The 18,368-nt window shown below is 37.0% G+C and overlaps 1 protein-coding gene across 1 annotated transcript; it reads right to left on the minus strand.

The window, feature by feature from the left end:
* Window positions 1-10,428: 10,428 nt before the first annotated feature.
* PRL (prolactin) lies at window positions 10,429-17,003 on the minus strand. Its single transcript, XM_017808406.1, has 5 exons — window positions 16,675-17,003; window positions 15,013-15,194; window positions 14,504-14,611; window positions 12,893-13,072; window positions 10,429-10,929 (listed from the first exon to the last, which is right to left on the minus strand). The coding sequence occupies exons 1-5, from the start codon at window positions 16,700-16,702 to the stop codon at window positions 10,738-10,740; spliced, it is 690 nt and encodes a 229-aa protein (XP_017663895.1). The 5' UTR covers window positions 16,703-17,003; the 3' UTR covers window positions 10,429-10,737.
* Window positions 17,004-18,368: the final 1,365 nt, after the last annotated feature.

Here is an 18,368-nt window from a genome sequence, read left to right on the forward strand (position 1 = left end):
TCTATGTGCTGTCTTGCTTAAAACCAATATAATAGAAAAACTAGAATATTCTCTTTTTTTATTACATTGCAAATGCTGCAAAAATTGTAATGAGCTAGAGTTTAGGTTTGGAAGTATTTAACTACTCCATTTCCATCTGAATTAACATATAATATCATCTTTAATGCTGTATTTATCACAGGAAATTTTTTGCTTGAAAGATATACTTCTGGGAATATATTAATTGTCCTGTGCCATAATATCACTTCTGAAAGGATTAAGTCTTTAAATATTAGAGTTCAGTAGAACTGTTCTTAATCTTTGCTGTAATAATAAATACTGAATGTCAGACCTTTTGAAAGATCCAAATTGGAAACGTCGTTTATCTCACTAAAACAAGTGGAAGCTCCACATGTTTACATATGAAAGTGGGGAATTGTTACCCCAAATATAGCTTGCAAAGATAATTGGAAAGGATTAATTTACTTCATGTGGCTTTGAGAGTCTACTGTGTTCCAAGGAAATGGAGAGTTTGGAATTCTTCCCTTTTGTTGGTTCAGAATCATCTGCAACTTTTAGTTGTACCTGTCCTTGAAGGAGTGATTCAACCCAAAACCGCAGATTTTCCTTGTCCAAAGCTTATTCATATTGCTCCGGCCTTTTAACATGAAGTTTTGAATATTAAAAATATTTTGTCCCTTTGTTTTTAATACTTATGCAGTAGAATTCCTTTCAGTAAGTTACGTGTGTGTATTTATACATGTATAAATATATATACACACCAAGATTTGGAAGACTGTGTCAATAGAATTAGGCCATGTTAAGGTTGCTTTAGATGTGTTCTAGCAGGTACAGTTTGAGTCAGAGAGGCTCAGACTGAGAGAGGCTTTTTTCAGTCCCGAGTGGGAAGATGGTTAATCAAGCTCCTGTAATATTCATCTGTACTCACAGTTTTACTTGAGTTGCATTTGCCTTGCTAAGCTTTCCCCTTCTTATGCAAAGCCTCTGGCTCAACAGTCTAACACTGACCTATTTGACCATGGCCATTTCCCCTCTACTGCATGGCAGTTCAATAAAGGTATTGTGCAAGCAATCCCCCTTCTAGCATATTGCCAGATGGAGAGAAGCTGACATGAACCTTCTAGGAAAGCTGAGATGTGATGTAATATCCACATTCACCTACGATCAGCAATTTTAAGGTGTTATCTCTGAAAAGCAGAGGGGATTGAGTGGATATGCTGTGAAGGAATTAATGAAATATCCATTTTAATGCTCTCCTAAGAACAAAGGCATGGTGTACAGAAATCCAGTCAAGCATGTATGCTAACACAGTCAGGGTTTGTGTCAGCTGGACCTCCTGTGAGGTGAGACTCTGCAGAGCTGCTGTGGTATGTTGTCCATGTTTCTGGTTAGTCCCTTCTCAAGTTCTCTAGAAACAGAAAATCTCTAAGACCTGTATTTAGATGTGTGATTTCAGGGGGCAGATGGAGTCCCAGAATTCCTTTAGAAAACTATTCATCTCTAGGGTTGCAAGCATATCCAATGGTGTGGGAGCATTTACTGCACTGGTTAGTACTAAGGTACCAGCATTAAGCTTTTACGGATGCAGATCAGAAGTCTGCTTTTCTTATTTCTTCATTGTCACTGCATGGGAATCTGCTTGAATGTAGGAAGTAGGTTGCTTATCAGCTGATATGGTGAGACACAGAGTCATCCTTAGCTGCAGACTCAAGAAACCATGAAATAGATGAGTTTTATAAGGTGTACAAATTTTTGAGGCACTGTAAAAAATAAAGTGACAGATACCCAAGGGTGGCTATAGGGCTGTAGAAGAAAGTCTTTCCGGCTATGAAACACCTATAATAAAACAACTATAAAACATCATTAGGTGATTAAAAATATTCTTCAGTGGGAAAAGATAATTCAGATAGTATGTCAATTTATTTAATTACTTAAGTATTATTTATTAAATGCTGTCATGTATAAGATATTTACTCTGTTTTAGTTGGCCATATTTCTTATTCAATGGATTTGTCTATTGCAGCCCTCTATCTTGAGTAGAAAGCTCAAGAATTTAAAAAAAATTATTTCACTTATTTGAACACAGGTGGTTGTTAGACGGCTAATTTTTAGGAAATACAGGTAACTGTGCAGAAAACCTTAGGTGATGCAAAGCTTACACTCGTTCACAAGAATGGTTTCACAGAGAATGAGAAACACTTCAGATCCTCAGAAATCCAAATAACCAAGCACTAGCCAGATGGCAGACCCATATTTTACTGTGCCATCAGCAAGCCACGCTGTCTATTCTGTTAAAAACTGACTGTTGCCTCTTGTTCATTGCAGGGGCTGCACCTGTTTCTTTGCTCTTGTGGTCACTCCTGGGCTTTTCCTCCCAAGTGCCACTTTACGAAGCTGGACACTACACTTCCATGTTTGTTGTCAATGCACATGGCTAAAATGACATTTTCATACTTCAGTGCAGTTGAAGCCCCTTAAAGCAGGGGGTTGCAAGTGTGAGAGAGATATGTTATTCCCTAATGGCTTATTACCATTCCATTTGCAATTCAGATCAGCTCTAAATTGACTGAAATTTTTAAACACATAGCAGGCAGTTTAAACTAATGATTGTCTGGAGATTCACATCTGACACAAGCTAAGAATCTGCTCAAAACAAATTGCAAATAATTCCTTCCTTAGAGTCAAAATGTCACTTTTTTTCATTACACGTTGTTGCCAGATTTTGTCAGTTATGTAAAAAAAGAGCCCCACACCAAACCCCACAAAAAACCTGCCGACCATTCTGAATTACCCAGTGGAGTGGCACTGGGGTTGCTCCCCCCCCCCTTATTTACAATAATGTATATGTATGCATGGATCCCCGTAGCCTGATGGAAAATCCTTCCCCCCTGCTCCAGCACCCGACAACCCTCAGGCTGTGCCGCATGCCCCGGCGGCAGCGGGAGGCCCGAGTTGCCTAGCAACCCCCAGCAAGCAGCGGGATGACTTGGCCGCCGGCATCCCTGTCCCCGTGGCTGCCAGGGTTAATCGCTGACCCCCCTTCAGACCAGGCATTCTACCTTGGTCCTCCTCCCTATCGTTAGCTTGCCTAGGCCCACACAGCCGTGGTCTCTAAAGCAGGGGTGCCAAGGGTGGCTGTGGTGCGTTGGAGGGACGATGAACACTGAGCAAAGTGGGCACCACATTCCCTGATGGACGGTGCTGGGTGTTGTGCTCTTCACTGTGCCAGTGCTGGCACAGATCTTCAAAGCTGCTTTTACTTCTGGCCATTGAGATGTAGTAAAATGGGCTTAATCCTTCACTGTTTCCATTTTTCAGCACCTTGTAATGGCTGCTTAAAGCAGTATTTCAGTTTGAGTTTAATTCTGTCAGGATTTCAAAGTCCATAGGTTTGATGATGATATCAAGGGAAGCTCTTTAAAAATATCCAGTGGTGTGGAAATGGTGTGTTTAGTATGTGATTGTAATTGGGTTTGCCTTGAAAGACATAGCCCGTCTGAGGGGACTCACTGGAGAAATCTTGATAACTTGCAACCCCATATAACTAAATGTGAATAGGGAGGTATCTGCTAATTTCTGAAGAGAAAGTTTATCTAGAGAGAAAAAAATACACTGACATAATCATTGTGTATTTCTACTTTGTAGGTGCAGAAATCCCTTATGGGGATAAGGTTTGGGACAGTCTCTCCTTTTTACCCACAGTGTTACAGCTGTCTTTGTTTGGTGTTACTTGAAAGTCTGTGTTACTTAACTGGATTTTGTCTGGTTTTGGAATCCAGAGAAAAGTTTGTTTTGCAAAAATTATGACAGTGAACCTTCTTATGTTCCTCAAGCTACTTGTTAAGTTGCTATTTGTGATTTCATCTTGAACTGTGTATTGATATACTTCAAACAACTTTGCATTTCTCAAAAGCTTTTGTCTAGCATATCATATTTAATATTTTTTCAGTCCCTTTTCCCACTGAGAAATATTTCTTGGACTGGTTTTAAAATGGTAGTTTCATGGAAATTTTCTCATGAGAGAATGTATGTTGAAATGACACACTTCTTATCTACTATAATTGTAATTTCACTGAAAATTTTCATTTTCTTGCTGAAAAATGGGAATCTATAATTAGTTTTAATCTGTACATGGAGAGAAATCGTGAGTCATCAACATCATTTGGTTATTTGAATTAGAATGTCTCTGTGAATAAGTAAAAGTCAAAACGAAATGAAAGAGACTTTTCTTCACTAAACATCAACTTTCCTACTACATTTTCATTGCATGTAAAAAATTGCATTGCACGAGTGTTTTTTTAAACTGAAAGGACATGGGAATTATAAAACCCCCATATTTCTTAAGACATTCTTAACTTTGTGATCTTTCTGGGAATGTCTACATGCTTGTAACTAGCTCTAGGAAAGATGGGCATATGTATTTTATTTTCCTTATGCCTTCAATATGAACAATTGAAATGTGATATACTTTACATTTCACAAAAAACCCAGCAACAACAAAGAAAAGTATCAGTTTATGGATTATGTGTATGGATTAATATAAAATACCTTTCTATTTTCAAAATAACTTTGTGAGTGCCACCTCTTTCCACTACAAAAATCTATTACATTGGAGACTAAATTTCAATGCAGTTTGCCCCAGCTACAATTNTGCAGATGGATTTTAAGGTTAGAACTCAATCAAAACTATCTTTTATCTCTGAGACATGAAAAACCATTTTTCATCTTTTGATATGCTACAGGGAAGGGATGCCATTCAGAGGGACCTTGACAGGCTTGAGGAGTGGGCCTATGCAAACCTCGAGAGGTGTTTCTTGATTGTCTCTCTGAAATGCGTTGTGTACTTTCAAGAGTGTGGCTCTATCATGCTACAGCTTTGCTCTGCTATTTCGTCCCCAGTCATATTTATGTCAGGACAATAGAATAGAATATAGTATTACCTTTAATTTAGGCCATGACTGGATTCATAATCCCTTTGATAAAAAGGCTATACCAGTTGTGGCATGCTTTGATACTAAGGGGATGTACACAGTATAAATAATTACACAGCTACCTTTTCTCCCACAGAGCAGCAGCGTAGCTTTTTAAATTCTTTCTGAGTTATGACATGCACAAGGAGGGTTGTCTAGGGGACCAAAAACATCTTGCAAAACAGTGCTACTATCTAACACTTTATTAAAACTTCAAGGTTTGTTTTTGTATGAGTCTCTGTCTTATATTTACTTTCACTTAGGTGGAATCTCAAGTGAAAATAAGAATAAATGGGTATCCTAACCTTCTTGAAAACCATTTCTGATGCTTTCACTTTACATTTTTCATGGTGCCATCTATCAAAAGTTAATCTCTCAATAAACTCAGCCTGTGCACTGCACTCTCTTCCATCACATGGCACTTGAGAGAGCATGAGAGAATTTTCTAACACCATGAAGTATTTTTAAGTACAAGATGATAAAGAACAGAATATTTTTCATTTCTGACTTTGATGCAACAGGGACACAGAAGAACAAATTCCTTGCAAATAACACAAAACCCACTTTATAGAAATGCTCAGCTACTTATTGCATTAGTTTTGACATGAGAGCCCATGGTCTCTATTGCATGAAGATACCATGATAATCAAATCAATTCAAGTACCTTTTGTCATATTAAGTTGTAGTACATATGCTGTAGGTCCAGGATGTTGGAACATCCAAAAGATTCTGAGGCTTTAGTTAGGCTTGAATAATCATCAAAAGCTTGGAAACTTCTTTGTGCTATATGAACTATTTTTGTCCGTGAAATCAGGCTGGAAATCTCCCAAGAATGGGTCCTGGGGAAGATTATTGTTATTTCAGTCATCTGGCTAAAGAAAGAGCCTATTGTCATGTATCATTATTGGCCTAATCCTGCAAACCATGCACAATGCTTTCAAACATGAAGTCAGTAAAGGTAAGCACTATAATATCTATATATGTTTCAGAAATTATTTCTGCCTTAGCAATCAAGTGAAAAGAACAGCAGAGAGACAAGCTAAAGTTATGTACCACCCTTTGAATACTTCTGATTACTGCTTGTTGAATTATACGAAAACAGAGCAGGCCCTTGTTGGGAAGGGACCCTTTTTTTCTTCCCTGTTAGTGTACAGTAAAAGTGACTTGGTTGAGTGTGGGTCTAGTAATTCTGATAATACTCTTAAAAATACAGGATTATTTGACACTGAAAGCTGGAGGGAGGTAGTCAGCTTGATAGTGAAAAAAATCTTTTTTAGTAAATGGGAATATTTTTAGAATTAGTCATTTAGTGCATGAACTAATTTCTATTCATTGAGTGCACATGCATGTTATCTATTTTGTATTTGCAAACTCCTTTGCAGCATGTGGTATATGGTACAAATGGTATGAGTTTTATAGCTTCTTTGATATGCTAAAGTGAGCGCTCTTAGCATTTTTGATGACTCACACTGTCACTCGTGAAGTAATAAGTGATCTGAACTCTTCAGTGTAATGAACCCTATCATTTATTAAAAAGGAAAAATGTTCCCATAATTAGTGTGGTGATGTTTGATAGGAAAATTGCATTTTTGAGGCACTACTATTATTAAATATTGTCAGTAAATACAGTTCATTTCTATGCTTTACGTATCTAAATACAGCCTTAAAATCCCAATGAAAGTAGATACTGTTGCAATGTTATCTGGTAGTCATTGAGTTGTTTGGGGAAAAATGTTGGAAAACTACTGTTGACATTCCTACTGTTTTCCAAGACTGGTGTTGAATTTAGCTTCTTCAACATCTTTAGCTTAAAGATGGATATGAGTACAAGGAACTTCAAAAAGATATCATTATGTTTTAAACTATTTTTAAACCTTTTTTAACACTTAGTATAAACCTATGTGTAGTCAATCTTAAATTTCAATTGAATTGAACATTGAGGCTCGACATCACTCTTCAAGATTTAGCAAAGTAATTTGCAGGCACAAGTCATTAAGAGCTTGAGATAGAAATAGTCATAATGTAAATAGCTTTACAGATCAGTAAACCCAGTAATTTCAGTGGGAATGCTATTCCCATGCATGATTGTAGTACTAGATTTCTGTAGTGTATGGATATTCTACATAAGTAGAATTACTGAGTTTACATCTCTGACATAATTTATTGTTTGTATACATTTCATTTATAATAAGCAGACTCAGTTTAAAATGTAGCCTTCAGAGAATTTCTGTTGTTCGGAAGTTAAACTTAGAAGATATGTATGATTTCTACTCTGTATATCACTTGTTATTAAAATTGTGGATTGTCTTTGAAATAATATTGTAAAGGTCAACTCTATTGTACAGATGAGTTGCCAAGTTACAGTTAAACCACTGGAGGTTTTTTGTGGGAACTCAAATGAAAAAGAGAAAAATAAAGGATAGTAAAGAGATTATCACATTACTAGTTAAGCAGCTGGATCCAAATGGTATATGCTGTCAGTAAAATCTCCCCCATATGGGCTTTAAAATCATCCTCAAAATTATTTCTGTTTGCTCCAGAGTCTAGAAACAAGTCATGAATAGCAAGTCAGATTTCTATTTTGTGTATCTCTGTTGCTTTGTTGTGTTCAGTTATAAATGCTCTCCCTGATAAATTCGTTCAAACTTCATACCATTTAGATTTGGTGTCACAAAGTGTTATCTTAAGTTTAGTGCCATCTATGGAAGCTTGAATACCTTTTTCAAATGGAACAGCAGGCAGCCTATATTTCAGCTATGTGGACCTTTCCATTACTGTCACAAAGCAATTTTAAATGAACAGAACTAACGGTATGAACAGGGATTTAAGCAAGGCCAATTAGAAAACTATCTATTTCAAATGTTGGAAACCTAAAGTAGCCAAACGTTAATACACTTGGGAAAAAACTCTTACTGATAACTGTTTCTTTCACTTAGAAAGAACATGCTTGTTCTAAGTTTTGGGGTTTTTTTGTTGTTTTTCTTTTTTTTTTTTATTAATAAAATAAGAGATTGGCTATGTAATATCTTGTTGGACAAGAGACAATAGTTGCTCAGGTCTTACAAACATGCACTAATTAACAAAATATTAGAATCATAAAGTCACAGAATTGGCCTGGGTTACAAGGGGCCTTGAAGATCATCTAGTCCCAGCTCCATTGCTGTGGGCAGCAACACCTTCCACTAGACCAGGCTACTCAGAACCCCATCCAGCCCGGCCTTGAACATTTCCATGGATGTGGCATCCACAGCTTCTCTGGGCAACCTGTTCCAGTGCCTCACCACCCTCACAGTAAAGAATTTCTTCCTCATATATGTCTATTAATGATGTAAGACTGTATTGTTCCTATTAGGAACCTAAAAATAAATAGAATTTCCAATTGGTCTACATTGTGGTTTGGACATTCAGATTCTGAGGTGATTGTCCATGCCAGGGCCTTTCACAGTGAAAGTGTATCTTTGAATCTATCCATGAGGTTCTACATCTCTCTGTCTCTGTGACATCTGTGCTGACTCAGAATATTAACCAGATCAATTTTTAATACTCCTTTAGCTTAACAGCTGCAAAACGGACAGTTTTTCAGTTGTTTAGTATATTTTTTGTCATTCTATCTTTCTTTATGAAATTAAAACCCTCATCATTGTACTGAAACAAGCTATAAGAAAGCCAGTGCATGCAAGTTTTAAACAATTGTTTTAGTACTGTAATTTTTAAGCAGTTAATGAGAGTCATTGTTTTAGATCTAGTCATGTAAGTGTAAAATTATGAATGTCTGCCCTATTAATCAAGTTGCTTTTGAATTCTAAAGCAATTCTGAGGTAGGAGTTTACTCAGCAAGACATAATCGTTTTTCCAGCTCAATACAGACTAGTCCCATTATTCATGTTTTCTTTTCAATAAGAACTCACACTGTAATTCTAAGCACTTATGATATTAAAAAAAAACATTTTTTCTTTTTTTTTTCCTTTAAAATGCTTTTTTTCCCTTCATTGGCATTATAACAAAAACTAGAATATTATGATCAGTTTAAATTCTAGTCTGGGCACTTGCATTTTGCCTGGCAAATTTTACCCATTTTCTTCCTTGACTGTGGTGTACAGCTGTGTGTTGTTAAGCTACTGTTGCATCTGTCCCAAGTTTTGTGCATTTCAGAGCTTATGAAAAATGTCAGTTGTGACTGTCTTACAAGGAATTTACTTGCTGTAAAGGTGATTTTATATATATTACATTTGGGCTTAGTGTATACTTACCTAAATAAAGCCTGAGGCAATCAATAATTGAAAACATGAAGAGATTAAAAGGCCATTATATATATACATAATCAGAAATGCAAGTATCATTGCATTCTTATAGGGAGGGCTGAAATGGGACCTTTCTAGCAGTTGGTATTTTCTAATCCCTTATGTAAATGGCTGTGCTTATTTTGTTATGGTAGTGAAAGCTTTAGGGCCTCAAACCCATCTTCTCTGGTGTTTCACTCTTCCTCTGATCTGGCTCAAACCTAGAGCAATGCAGCATGCTTGTCTAATAGGAATCCAAACCCATGAGGAGCTGATTAGAATTTAAGCTCCTGTTTGCTAAAGCTGTGTGATGAAGCCAAGGCTGAGTTTCTTTATGGCTTACAAAGACAGTATGTAGATATGGTCAATGGCTCCAGCCAATTTGACTTCTTACTTGCTGTGTGACTATAAGCCAGATTTTTACAAAAGTAGTCAGTTGTTTCGGTCTTTCCAAATTTCCAATGTTTAACTATAGTGTTTTGAAATGAGTGCCCTAAAAGCTTTCTGATTCAACCCAAGGTGAATGGAGACACTTTGGGTTTAGGACAGCAGACATCTTAGCTCAGCTAGTGCCTTTTTATAACTTGAAAGTTTTCTGAGCAACTGCAATGACCACATCGCTTGTGAGTAATGTGAAGACTAGATGAATATGATATGGCTGCCTAGCATTTCCTTTTGAGACCGATGGAAACCTGTTGGTTCTTTTGGTCTTAGTCACCAAGAATATAATGAACTTTTATTTGGAAATGCTTCTTCTCCAAATAGTCAGTAGAAGATGTAGATATGCCTGTATCTCTGTCCTTAAAATTCTGTATATGTCTTCTCTGCCCATGGATTGCATGGGGGAATCAATGGCTATGTTAGCCAGAATGGATTTCTTAATCTTTCCCTCCCCTACCCTGACAGTTTTTGTACAGAGTAAAAGAATTGATCCAAGTAGATTGGATTTCAGACCATACTTTAAGTTTAGGGTAGTTGAGTGTAATAGGTGATTAATCTGCTTTTGATCTCCCTCCTTTTTATTCCCCCTCTTTTTGAAGGGAGGGGAAAAGAGCAATGCAAGTAAGATAGCCTGTCATCAGTAAGTGGAGATAGATATCCAAAAAGAGAAGCTACTGTTAAAGGTATAAACCATACCAGCTGGTTTTCATTCACTGATACCACTCAATGTCATCTGGTTTTTGGATTTAACAATATTTTTATTTGTATCTGCATACCTGTTTATGACTGAAATACTACTAAGTAGTGAGGTGAGGCGATTAGACAGAAGAGTGTATTCTTGTCATACAAGAAATTGATAACATTTTAAAACACCAAGATATATGGTGCTAATAGTTGCAGCCAGAATTTTTACAAACATACCTGAAAATTACTGATCATACAAATACTGCACAGTGTGACTTTTCATAAAGTTTGCAATGATAAGTGGCAAAGCATCAAGAACATCGTGATGAATGATTTCGGTAAGTGATTAGGCCCATGCGTACTTAACAATTGTTATCGTGGATTAGACGGCACTTCAGAAGCTTGAGATAGTTGTCAATTTTGTGGGAATCTCTGCGGAGGCAATGCAGCAGGTTGTAAAAGGCAAAGAGTCTGGAGTCCTCATCAGCAAGTTGAAGAGATGGAAGTCCTTCCCACGGAGAGTAAATTTCATTTCCGATCTCACCAGAATGAACCTAAAGACACAAAGTGATACTAGAAATAAATGATAGTGAACCTGACTGGATGTAGAAGATAGCATTTAAAATACTGACCTTGGAAAATACAGTTGTTAGTGTATGGCTTGTAAAATGGTTTCAGTTGTGGTTCGCACTATTCTGTATAATGTTCTATAGCTTCATTCAGGTTTTGAATGAATTCGTCAGATTTCTCAAGCTGTTTCCCTAAAACGTGTATAAAGCTTAACTGTTTCAGTAGTGTTTTAAGGGAACTAGTGTGTTAACCTATGTCCAAGGGAACCTGAGTTTGCAGAGGAATCAAACTTTCCTTCATGCATAGATAGACTCATTATGGATATCTCTTTTTGATTGCCTCCACCTTGAAAACTTTGTTAACATTTGTTCCTAGAAGTTGTTGTGTGTGCATTTCCAGATTTGTCTTGGCCCATTTCTTAGGCAATCTCTCTGATACACGCAGCTTCAAGTACACATTACCAGACAAATCTCTCAATAGTACATGTTCAGAGGTAGTGGACCACAGATTTCATTAAGAAAAAAAAAAAAAAGTGCTGAGTGATACAGAGACCTCTAATATTAGAAAGCTAAGTACAGGAACTCATGCAGTGAGTTAGTATCTGAGGTGAATATTGGTTTAGAACTTGTTTGAAAGAGGCAATTTTTTCATATCACAGAAATCTATCTTTCACAGCAGGAAGGAAATCTGTGCCTATTGGTCCTTATGTATCATCTTTACTTCCCACCAGCTGTATTTTGTAAAGGCACATAAGAAAGTATCTGTGGAGTCTCTATCGTTCCTTTAAAGCAACAGGCAAAAAAATAGACTTACTATGACTCAAAAATGTGGTTTGACACTAATGAATGTGGCAGTCTTATCTCCAACCTCCTTCTGTAAATAATGAGAATGAGAAGGTGGTGACAGGGAAACTGACTTCTTACTCTTATCTTGGATCCTCACCTGCACCCTTTTTACACATAGATATGTGATAGAGATGTATTTGGTTACACTGATAAATGTATTTGTAGCCTGTATGATATAAGGTTTCTGAGTAAATGCATACCTAACTGAAAGAGAGAGAGACCATGAGTGATCTAGTGGGAAGTGGTGGACACACAGTGATGGTGGCATTCTTACTGCTGTTCAACTGTTCAGAGCCTAAGCAGAAGCCAATAAAGTCAGAACCTCTTGTCAACATCTAACTCACTGACAGAATGATATATTCAGAGACTAGCAGAGGCCCCTTTAAAAATAAACAAGCTAGAGCTGATTTTATTCAGGAAAGCTTTCAATCAGTTACTGATAACAAGGGCTATTCAAGTATGGGTTTTGTCAGATAACAGCCTTGTTGTCTAAACTTAGAAGTGTAGGGGGAACCAAGTCAGAGCCAGAGTTCAGAGGAACCAGTATGGTGCGAAAAGAGAAATGGAAGATACTAGGATTACTTTACTGCATGCCACATCTTTGCAACAGCCTAGACTTCTAGAACAGTTTTAAGTAGAACATCTGTTTCCAAAACCTATACAGAATACCTAGATGTAACAGATGTGTACAGACATGTTAAAACACATATATATATATAAATACGTGCACGTGAAAAAAATGTCCATGCATCGTTAAACAATCAGAACTGTACATTGAAAATACTCAAAGATAGAATGATGATTGGCAGTCCTGATGATTACACCTTCTCCTGAAGCAGAACTGGGAGTAGGGTGGATTATGCTACGCCAGTCACATCACATTGTCTCTTTAGAAATTGCAAGATAACAGAAGAAAAGAAAGCTGAAAAGTTCTCTGACAACTATTTTGGCTCCCATTTTTATGTTCAGATCTACTTTATATCTTTATATCTCATTTTTATCTTCACATCTTCCTTTAATGTTTCAGGTAGGGAGAGTCTACCTTTGCATGTGTCTTTCTTACAGCAAGAGGCTGGAAGCATGTTAAGGACCTAATACTTACCCGCCCAACTATTTTCTCCATTCCTTCTAGAAGCCGCTTGTTTTGTTCTTCAATTTCTACAGCCTTCCAGAGAATGGTTTCTGGAGCTTCTTTGATTCTTTGTACTTCAGAGGCCAAGTGGATCAGGGGATCATTCCAGGAGCGCAGTACTCCCAGTACTAAATTCAGTAGGTCTTCATGCTGTTCAAACATATTAAGAAAAGGAAGTTAAAATAAGAAGGCCAAATGCTGGCAGCATTAGAAGACATTTAGAGTAGCGTCCATAGAAATTGTGATTTAGGAATTTATTCCAGGACCTATCACTGAATGGGCCCTATAGTGCTGTCTTAGATATCTCTGTGTAATTGCATATTTGAAGTTTGTAATTGGTGTCATCATATTTTACAATATTTGCACAAGCAGTTACAGTATTGCAATAGAAATAAAATAAATCCTCTTGAAGTCAAAAACTAGCAAGTACAACTATGTTTCATCTCTGTGAAGAAAAACCTGAGCTCGTCTGATTTTTTTATGCACATTTTTAAATCCAATGATCTTTTTTAATTTTCTTTTTTTAAGTTTAGTACTGGCTGCAAGGTTCACATTATGGTAAACCACTATATAGCTTTTATTGCCTCTACATAACACATCTGTCCTCCCCTTTGAACAATGGTGCTTCCAGCAATAGCTCTCTGGTTTTAAAAATTGTCCTTTCTTGTGGGCAATAGGAATTCATAAAGCTTATGGTTATGGTAGGGTTAGTATTAAACCTTTTCTTCTTTGCTGGATGCACAACCCAGGACCGTGAATTCTATTGCTCCCGCTAGAATTTCTGAATGACATACTGAGAAGCTGGCAATACTGTGGGATTGCAAAGATATCACCACCATGAAACTGATAGAGATTTCTCCCTGGAACAGCCCCATTTATATACCTCTGCTTATTTTTTTCTGCAGAGAATATTAATTCTGTATCTGTGAGCTGAGCATAGGCTGAAAAAGACTATCTTCATCTTCCCTTAATAATTTTTACATTTCATGTATGTATGCAGTGTGTTTCTCTTTACAGGTATGTTGCAGCATTTCACACTAGAGTTTTTGTATTTGCATAATGATATGACCATTTTTTCCTACTGGTAACAGCAGGAAAATCTATTCAACATTTGTTTAGTAATGTCATTTTTTTCAGCCACTGGAAAACTATTTACCTCTGCCTACATACAGCAATGTATTTTTTATGTTTGTTAAAATAATAACTATCTATAATATGTTTTAAGGTAATGTTTAAAGGTTGTAGTGTTCTCAATACCGTACAATCATGGTAACTGGCATTGCTCCAGGGGGTTGTATTTATTTGGAAATAAGATGCAGTGACTAAATGTACCATACAGGAAAAGGAAGGGACATTGAAAGTTACTGGTACATATATATGGTATATGGTTTGTAACTTAGTATCAGCAAATGTTAAATCAACTTTTCTTGGCTTTTTGGTGTTTTCCTCTTCCTGTCTTTTTTATTCCAGTTGAGCTGATTTCTTTCTCTCTGTCTGCTGCCTCACTATCCCAAAACCCTCCTTCTTCCGTGCCTTACCCTGCTCTGTCTTACACTGAATGACATTAGAAATGGGACTTACATGAATCTGCTGAGCTTGCTCCTTATCTTCAGGAGTGGTTAAGGAGGAAGTGTGGCAGCCATTAACAGCTTTTGCAATAAAACCCCGGCCCTGAGCATAGCGTTCGTCCTGCAGATCAGCACAGACAGGCATTATTGAAACAGATAAGTAAGATCTTCAGTTCAAACCCTGTATTAACTAGTTGTTGTTCCACTGCTTTTATCACTACTTTTATGCTGTAAAGGTTAAAAGTTTCTGGTGGGTCTTTAGAGTGGAACTGGCACCCAGCAAACACAAACTTGTCCCACAGATAAAGAATGATGGGAAAATGGTATCTTTTAAAAGAAGTGTTGGGGATCTTAGCAATGGTCAGCACCATATGTTGTCGATATTGGGCTGTCACTGTCTGTGCAGCAATCCTGTTTATTTATCTATTGAAGGGTTTCATGGGTTAACCTATGTTTGTGCTTAAAAAGAATTAAATTGCAATTTTATATTTTTTTGCTCTCAGGAAAAGACAGAGTACTTACAAATTCATTGAACATTTCTGAAGAGAGGAAGTGGATATAGTGTGAAAGTTTAACTGCTCGGTCAAAAAGTTCCTCAAGGGAAACTTGGCAATTGATGGATCCATTGGGGCAGATTGGTAAGGAGGTCACTCCTTCCTTTGTCAGAAGCATGTTGGACACTAGAAGGGCCACCAGCAACAAACCTGTTCAAGTTTAAAACAGAGCAAAATGGAATCAGATTGACTTACAGGTACATTTAGAAGTAGCTATCAGAGCCAGCTGATGGGTGATTTGGGTTGTGGTGTCACATGGCTGAGAGTACCCCCTGTACTGGCTGCTGAAAATCAGTGGAGGAGGGAAGCACTATAATTCTGTAATTCTTACATCCTTTTTCCCCTCTGTCATCCTGACAGTATAGCAGAGCCTGCTACAGAGTGTGAGAAGGTAACCTGTGTTGCAGTGTACACTGTGTTCTGAAGTCTCTTACTATGGTGTCTGACTTTATAATGTAGTGATAAATGGAAGAAAAAAAAATCAAACTTCTTCACAGTGTAAATATAATACATAGTTATATTTGCACAGATATATGTTTGGAAAATAGATTGATCTTCTTTTTTTTTTTTTCTTTTTTTTGTCCTCCTCCTTCCAGAGGTCCTTTTCTTCTTTGCAAATATTTGGAGTTTAAATTAATTTTTGTGGGAGTGTGGTTAGATCACTCTCTTAAGGTTTTGACTGTCCTGGGAGTTCCTTCAGAAGATTTCCAGCAGCTGTGCTGCTTTACTATTTAGAGTTTAACCCTAAATTTCCTACTGCTAAGAAATCAGAGAGAGGTTTTTTCTTTTCTCCTGAGCTTCTGAAACTGATATAGAGGACTTTTCATTATCTAAAGCACAAAACTTCATCTGTTTAAAACTTTTCATATGAACTTAACAGAGTTAAGTTTTCTATTCAGTGAAATAAAATATACACAGAAAAACAATGGAAAAAATAAAAGCAAATATTTTTAACTGAATTTACACACTCAAAGAACACTGTTCTGTGCTCTGAGATTTTTACTTCTGGAAATTGACCTGTTACATGTACTGATTCACTAGACTTATTTTAAATTAAAGTGTGCTTCATAAATCAGCAGAACTGCCCCCAATGATATCACGTGATAAGTTTCTTTCTACCTCTACATTCAAAAAAGTGCATTTACATGTTATTGATGTAAGCCTTCCTCCTGCCTTGTGAGCAAGGTACATGCAGCATACTGCAGTTAGGAACATACTCTGGGGAATAACTCTATGAATAAGAAAATCTGAGACTTGGCTTAAAAGTTTGAAGACTGTTATGAAAACATTCACCTCAAAATTACTACATCACTTCTAGCTTTGTGTGTAATGACTTCTAGTCATTGCCTTCTGAGTGGTGTAGCAAATCAGTCTGAATCCAAAATTTCAGGGGCAGGGGCAGGGGCAGGTGTTACATCCCTCAATTTTCTGTGACACTGCCCAATGCAAAGGCAGTCATAGCAGACAAAAGGGATCAAGCTGCCTTCTGGAGGCAGGTTTCACATTACTGGAAGACTAGGTGGCTGGAAGACCTGAGTTTCTAGAGCTGTTATATTTCAGTTGCTTCCTAATTCAATTTAAATTGAAAGAAATATAAAAGTTATGAGCAAGTGAATGTCAAAAGTCTTACCTTTCAGTGAAGCCCCCTTGGCACTCATGGTAGAGATCTTGTATGATGACTTGCTTTACCAGAAAGAAATCTCAATACTTGCTGTTATTCTCTGCACATACCACTTTTATATACTCCATTCAGGGTCCATTTTGCATACATTCAGCAGGTCGTGGAGTTTACCTCGATAATTACAAACATCAAATTGCCTTTCTTCCACATTCATATTAATTTTTTTTTTTTTTTAATTTTAACTGTGAGAGGGAATTTCATTAATAAGTTCAGCTGTGGGATCCTATCGAATGGAGTGCCAAGATTTTGCCCTCAATGAGGTGAAATGCCATTGATCCAGTTGTCAGTTCAGAGACAGGTATTCTCAATGTTTGTAGCCTGCTGTTCCTACTCCCACAACCATCTTCTTGTCCTTCCTTGTTTCTTCAGCCATCCATAGTTGCTTATGCTAAAATTCTGGCTATTTGTGGGAGGTAAACACTATTTTATAATGTCCCCATTGAGAAAAATAGCAGGTATTGTACTGAAATTTATCCAGAGAAAGGGAACAGAGACTCCTGGAAAATTATAGATATGACAGTCCCGGTCAGTTAAAAAATATATTACACAGCACAAATCATGATATGAATGTTGCTCAGTCTGAGAGATTATTAGAGAAATAGGGACCGTTCTTATATTAAAAAAGTAATAATGTGGAACAATAAAAGAGGTAGAAGTTATATGTTTACTGTTTAATCTCAAATGTTTCATGAATAAATTAGCATTATTTAAAAAGAAAAAAAAAACAACCTCTACAAAACCATGAAATTATTTTCTATACTTGAAAACCCTCTGCACAAAAGATGGGCGTTTCCACCACATGCAAAACATATGCTGTCGTCAGCAGTGGGATTTGTTTTCAGATGTGATGCATCTGTGGTAATCTACAAACTAGCCTTAGCAGGTTGGCCCCGTTTTCTTGCTATGTGAGGCTCCTCTGTGTGAATATATTAGCAAATATATAACCTTTCATCTGTTTCTCAGGTCCATTTACCCACGCAAAGACTTTCCAAATTAAATGATCATAATGAATAAGGTATACAGTGTTAATGAATTTTCTTGCCTTGTTCCATAACTATGGAACAGGTATGTATATTACCCTGAATCTTTCATTATTTCATAACTATGGACAAGGTTCTTGAAGCAATGATAGACAAGGGAGAAGAAAGGTAGAGCATTTAGGGGGGGAAATGTGGAAGGCTTTTCTTGTGAAGCAAGATGCTTCAGCAATCAACCAGAACTGGTATCAGGTGGTCTACATCTGCTAAGTTCTAGGATGTTTGCTAGAACAATTTTTTCTGCTTAGAGGCTTCACTTTGTTTGGAAATTGAGGTCCTGCTGAGCAAATGAAGCAGTTGTTGCCTGTAGCAGGGAAAAGTGGCAATCTGATGAAGGCAGTAATATTAGAATAGGGCCATGGCCAAAATTCTAGAATGGATGGTAGAAAAACAACTGCCTTCTAGACTGCAGACACATGTCTTATGATCTTGATTTAATTCAGCTTCATTTGAAAATTTTCTTCAATTAGATTACAGGTGAGGTTGAAAAATCCTAGCATCTTACAACATTAGAAGAGTCCTGTGAATTAGATGAATGAGCAGTTCTCAACTCACTTGTTGCGCTTTCATTTACTAGTCTCCTTTTCTTGGCATTTTGAGGGTTTG

This window comes from Lepidothrix coronata, unplaced genomic scaffold, assembly GCF_001604755.1.
Source record: "Lepidothrix coronata isolate B3197 unplaced genomic scaffold, Lepidothrix_coronata-1.0 Scaffold23, whole genome shotgun sequence".
In the NCBI taxonomy this organism is placed as follows: domain Eukaryota; kingdom Metazoa; phylum Chordata; class Aves; order Passeriformes; family Pipridae; genus Lepidothrix; species Lepidothrix coronata.

Coding starts and splice junctions, on each gene's coding strand:
- PRL (XM_017808406.1), bottom strand. CDS start 16,702: ATGAGTGCCAAGGGGGCTTCACTGAAAG. Junction 13,073..14,503: donor AGCAAGCTCAGCAGATTCAT/GTAAGTCCCATT, acceptor ATGTTTGAACAG/CATGAAGACCTACTGAATTT. Junction 10,930..12,892: donor TGGAGAAAATAGTTGGGCGG/GTAAGTATTAGG, acceptor TTGTGTCTTTAG/GTTCATTCTGGTGAGATCGG.